This window comes from Pagrus pagrus (assembly GCF_965226575.1).
Source record: "Pagrus pagrus genome assembly, chromosome: 14".
Taxonomy (NCBI): Eukaryota; Metazoa; Chordata; class Actinopteri; order Spariformes; family Sparidae; genus Pagrus; species Pagrus pagrus.
The window spans coordinates 12,600,988-12,606,684 of record NC_140198.1 but is presented as its reverse complement, the minus strand read 5'-3'; the positions used below and the strand labels follow the sequence as shown (position 1 = coordinate 12,606,684).

General features: G+C 40.3%; 1 protein-coding gene across 1 annotated transcript; it reads right to left on the bottom strand.

Annotated features, from left to right (window-relative positions):
- Positions 1-410: 410 nt before the first annotated feature.
- liat1 (ligand of ATE1) lies at positions 411-2,589 on the bottom strand. The gene is made up of 2 exons (XM_084373077.1): positions 2,045-2,589; positions 411-905 (listed from the first exon to the last, which is right to left on the bottom strand). The coding sequence occupies exons 1-2, from the start codon at positions 2,157-2,159 to the stop codon at positions 478-480; spliced, it is 543 nt and encodes a 180-aa protein (XP_084229203.1). The 5' UTR covers positions 2,160-2,589; the 3' UTR covers positions 411-477.
- Between the last annotated feature and the right edge of the window lie 3,108 nt (positions 2,590-5,697).

Below are 5,697 nucleotides of genomic sequence, written 5' to 3'. Positions count from 1 at the left end.
GAGGGCTTTCTCTATAAAAAAAAGAAAGAAAACTGTTAATCATGTGAGCCTTCATCCATTTAACCCTCCTCTATCTCACTGACCTGCGGACACGCACATGTGAGGGGGGTTCAGTGGTGTTATCCTGATTGGGTTTCAGTCCTGAACGTCTTTGGGTCTTTTCTGTCAGTGTTACATAATTTAGAGGCACCAGATAAACTGTGCAAATCCTCTATTAAGTTTTTAACAGGCCCATTCAACAGGAGGACGTCCTGCCCTCGTACACTGACAGCCGTGGCACTACATTTTGCATCCGACAGAGGAAATTGAATTGGCAATATGTGCTATCTCTCCTCAGTCCAACGATCTTTATTCTGTGCCTTTATCTGTTTTAATCTGTGAACAAATAAAGCTTTAGATGTCTAATAGCATAAGGTGCTCATTTGCTCCTTTATTCAGTCTTTGCTCCTGTTGGTCAGATCCAATCAAAGCCCCTTTCTATTTGCCCTGTTTAGGAAAAGTCTGTCTCAATGCACACTGGCTCTCTTTCAACAGAGCCTCTCTGTGTGAGATGTAACGCTGCCGCCTGTTGGCCCTGTACAGCTCCATCCTCTTCTCCTCAGCCTGGGGGTCCTCCAGCACTCCCTCCCACCTCAGACAGTCCCTGGCCTGGGTGTTGAGCTCTGCCACGTCCCCCTGCGCTGCAACTCCACCACCACCACTGGTTTTGTTCGTCACTATCGGCAGGGATGGTGAATCCTTGAGGTGTTTTGTGCTCCTCCGGCCGCTGCCAGCGAGCCGCTCTCCGTCCTTCTTACTAGTGGCTCTGAGCTTGGGCAGCTGGTCTCGAGACTGACCCGGACTCTGTGGGGGCAGCAGGGACACCCGAGGGGTTTCAGGAGGCAGAGATACAGCCAGAGGATTATCTGTCGGGAGGCAAAGTAAACATGTAGATGCATGCACACTGGCCAACAAAGCAGGGTTTAGATTACTAATGACTCCCTCTGGAGTTGGAGGGCTAATGGCTTGGTTTACAGTAATGAGCTGTAATAGGTCAGTGATGGGAAGTGACACTAGGGGCCCATTCTCTAATGATCTATTCACCCCTGCAGGGAATCCTCAACCAGCACCAGATGATCCTCATAGTGGTATTTACATACATTGTGCATTTACAGTGACCTTTGTTTGAACTGCCAAAAGCGATGATACAAGAGGTTCAGTTCAAATTATTTCCCAATTCCTCAACTCTGCAGCATGTCTAATGATAAATGAAAGCTGTGAGGGAGATTTTGGGGCGTTCAGTTTACATGAGAAGACTCTCTGTGTTCGTTGGCATCGTTTTCTCTGTCAGGAATTCTAGAGGATCCGCTTTTATTAAAAAAAAATGATGCGCAATAATTGAATTTCCTTTACTGTAACAAAGCCTTTAATCTATATTTCAATCCTCAATTTTCTTGAAGGAAATGCATGAGGATTTTCATTTTTTCAGATTCCAATCTGGTTTGTCCTTTCATGTTGTTGACATGTGATACAGATTTACCCCCATCTCTACTTCTTTTACTTTACTGTACTGCAGTAAAATATCACAAAACAAAACACGAAAAATAATATTCCCACATTCAAAGTTGAACTTTTACAGACCATTAAAACATCTGTTGGCACGCTTTGAAAGTAAAAAGTACCCTTAAGTCATACTTGAGTAAAAGTACATACTTGGTGTTAAAATATTGCTTTGGTAAAAGTGAAAGTTACCTATCCAAACAGCACTTGAGTAAAAGTCTTAAAGTATCTGATATTAAATGTACTCAAGTATAAAAGGTATGAGTAAAACTAAATTATACATAAATTACTTCAGACCTCTGCTTCACTACATTTCAGAGGTAATTATCATGCTTACTCCACTTCATTTATCAGAAAGCTGTAGATTTAGTGATTAAACCTAATCTGGGTTTACAAGTAAGATGCATTCACTAACAGTGAATAAAGTAGTTAAAATGAGCTCTATCTCAACCAAATACAACAGTTTACATTGCTGCTACTTCTTCCACTCCTGTAAGGGTATTACCTGTATTTTCTGGAGGAGAGGTGGAAGCAGAGGCTTTCTTTCTTTTCTTCTTCTTCTTCTTCTTGTCACTGGTCCTGGATGGCTGCAGCAGTTTACAGTGTTTGTCTTCTGGCATGATGTCAGCGCAGGTGAACAGGTCTGTGTCTCCCTGATGACATGGAGGCTAATCCTGAACACAGAGACCTGGAAAACTCCGTGTGGCTGAACAGCGAGTATCGACAGCTGTTGTGACCTTCAGTGCTGGAGATAAGCTGCTTTATGTTTCTAGGTTAGCAGTTTATACATCCCCTCATGTCAGAGAAAGGCGGTAAAACGGTGTAAACAGCTGGATGCTAACATTGCTACTCAGAAGTTTAGCTAGTTGTCGGTTCCCTCTGCAATCACGCTGTAGTGACGCGTCTCCATGGCAACAAGACACACCTCGGTTAGATTCACAGCCGTGTGTCCCGAAACTGCTTTCAAAGGGTCTTTTGTTTCCTGTACCGGTTCACAAATTATCAAAGGTACGTGTTTTTGAAACGTAAAATAAAATAAAACTGTATTTGTTCTGGTAAATAAACCCCCAAGAGGTTAGCTACAAACTCAGCATGCTAACTGAGATGACTCTGTAGTTTAGCATCGCAGTAAAGTGCAGCATACTGAACATGGTTATGGAGGTTATTGACAGAATAACCTGTAGCTGAGGGGTAGATGATGGTGAATAAGAACAGTAGGAACATATGCAGCGATTACACGTGTAATGTAATGTAACTAAGTACATTTACTCAAGTACAGTACTGAGGGGCAACGGGCCCTATGTATTTACTATCTGAATTTTTACTATATTAATGTCGTTATAATACAAACTCAGAAGTATATATTTTTTTTTTTCACAACTGAATAGACAAGCTGTTCTCAGAGGAAAATAAGGTCCCCAGAACACTGTCTGAAGCTAGAAAGGTGGCAGGGTCCGCCACATATAAACAAAGTGAAACAGAAATTGTGTTGTTCTTTAAGGTTTGTTTATTCAGTTTATTCAGTCATGAAAACAAAGAGTTTGTTTACTTAGTTTGTTAATGCATAACAAAAAGTGAATCAATGAAGATCTTTCTCTTCTGATTGAAATTTCTGCACCAAAACTACATACTGCACTTTAAAGGTTTCATTTAAAATATTTGAGAAAGAAAATGGAGTGCAGCCAGTCCGGCTGAAAGTGAAGAGGAGAGCCCAGAGGACCAGGGAGGTGGCCTTTAAACTGTTGACTTGGAGGCTGGAGCCAACCCGCTCCCGAGACAACCCTCACTCATTATTCACTCAATTAACCAAACGCACCTGCAGCCAGTCACACACACATACAGGTAACACAACAGAGAGGGAATAAATGAGCTGGCTGTCGCAGCTGCAGTGTCTTTGGGCTGGTTAGGTGAAGCAAACAGGACGGGTGGCGGAGAAAATGAGATGAAAACTAAGCTTGATTTAAAAAAATATTCCCATGGGGAGTACTAATTATGAGATAAAATGTCATACTTTTGAGATAAAAACTCATAATTATGAGATTAAACAATCAAAATCATGTAAATAAAAAGTCAAAATCATAATTGTTTTTATCTCATAATTATGACTTTTGTATCTCATGATTGTGACTCACCATGGGAAACCTTTTCATCATGCTTAGTTTTCATCTTTTTTTTTTTGTTTAACTGGCAGAAATGGACTTCCATATATATGTGATATTGGGCTATAAAAAAAGACTGAGTCAGTATTTGAGGCTAAATAGTTGGTGATGTCATCACAGTGATATCAAATCTCAATACAAGTAAGAACACATGACCATCATCTGAAACCAGAGCAGTGTGAGACCTGTTGTTCCAAACTATTTTAAGCCCTCGGATAGATGTGGGCAGCGGTCCTCCAGTCATTGATGAGTTCTTTGAGTGAGCTGAACAGAGCTGGCCTCGAGCTGATGATAAAGAACAAGGAAGAGATGTTTGTCAGTGCATATGAAGAAGACTATAATAAAAATGAATTATCTTTATGTAACACTCAAGGACGTAGATGTGAAGATATAACTTCAGTACAATTCAGTTGGTCTGGTATAACCAGTAGGCTGGTAGCTTACTTTGGATATTGTGTAACTGACATTTGAGTCAGTTTACTGACTTTACTGACTCTTCTCCGCTTGTGCTACAGTCACAAAATCATTTAGTATTTACCTTATTTTTTTTTTTTACTTTGTTTTTGTTCTCCACCAACTCCTGAGAAAAATATCTGTCTCTTTAGCTGCTAGCTGCTCCACTATGTTCACCAGGTAATCATTAATTTTGTCAGACTGGTGTTTGGCGTTGAGCAGGTAGTCTTTTGAGCTTTTTCACTGCTGCTTTGAGAGCAGTGGGAGTGAACCAAAACAGTAAAGTTACACCAGAAAACCAAAACAATGAACTAAAACAAGCTTTTAAGCCTCTACAAATCTTTATAGAAAGTTCTGTCTAGTTTTTTGTCTTGGTGAGAACAGCTTCAGAGTGGGTTAGTGATTTTCTGTGGGTTTGTCACATCGAGTGACCCTTACGGTCATGTGAGCCATCGTCAACATTAAAAAAATCCTCGGGAGGTTACCGGGGAAACGATAATGTGTGATACCTACAGTGCTCAGCAGAACGAGAGTTTCATAATAACTGACTCAGCAGCACTTTCAAGGCTTTACAAGTGTTAGCTAAGTGGGCTAAGCAATGATTATAGTGTTAGTTATTCGCTCAATAAAGTTGCTAACCTAGATCTTCATGAATGACTGATATGCTGTACCAATCGCTCAGAGAAAGAGCATTAGTGTCCTTTTACCATGGAAAACGCTGGTTATGGTTGAGTGAAGGGACGTGTCAGAAGTTGCTTTATCTTTGCTGTTGATGGACTGTTTAAAGCTACTACAAGGAACTTTAAATTGGTAATTAAACAGTCTCAATTTAATACTGATACCTCTATATGACCCACATAAGCAAATGAGACCATTAAGATTGGCTATTTCTGTAAAGTTATTATGGTAATTCTTAAAGAGCTCGTGTGTAAAGGGGCGCTACAGCAATGGACCATATGAAAAATAATGTGTTTTGTGAAAATTAAAGTATGTAAACCTTAGAAAATTAGCATAATAAGACCTCTTTAAAGCCTGTCACCAGGAGTGACTGATGGTGCTCATACTACTTTCCCAAGGAAAGTTACATATGGCAGCTTTCATCCCTGGCAATGGAAGTTATTATTTTTATTATTAGTGTTTTTATTTCTCCTTTAAAAGAAACAAACATTGCCCCGCTAATTTGTTTAAGTGAAAAGTATAACATGTGCAAAAGTGTTTTTACCGATGATCGAGGAACTAAAGACTCTTTCTGAAATCGTTTCCTCTAAAATCGCTGCATGGGGAGTTTCATATGTCGCCTCTGACAACATTCACAACAGTGTGGTATTTCCCCAGGAGTTCCACAGAATCCAGTCCCCCACTGCTTCCTCATTACTGTTCACACATCACATCACCTGTAAACAGAAACAAACATAAATCGGATCCTTTGAGGCAAAACCCTTTCACACACTGTAACCTTTTCTGATAACTATGATGCACTATTCAGTCTGCTGTTAAACCAAACAGCCAAAAGTGCTAAGAATAGGCTCGCTCACTGAGCTCAAAC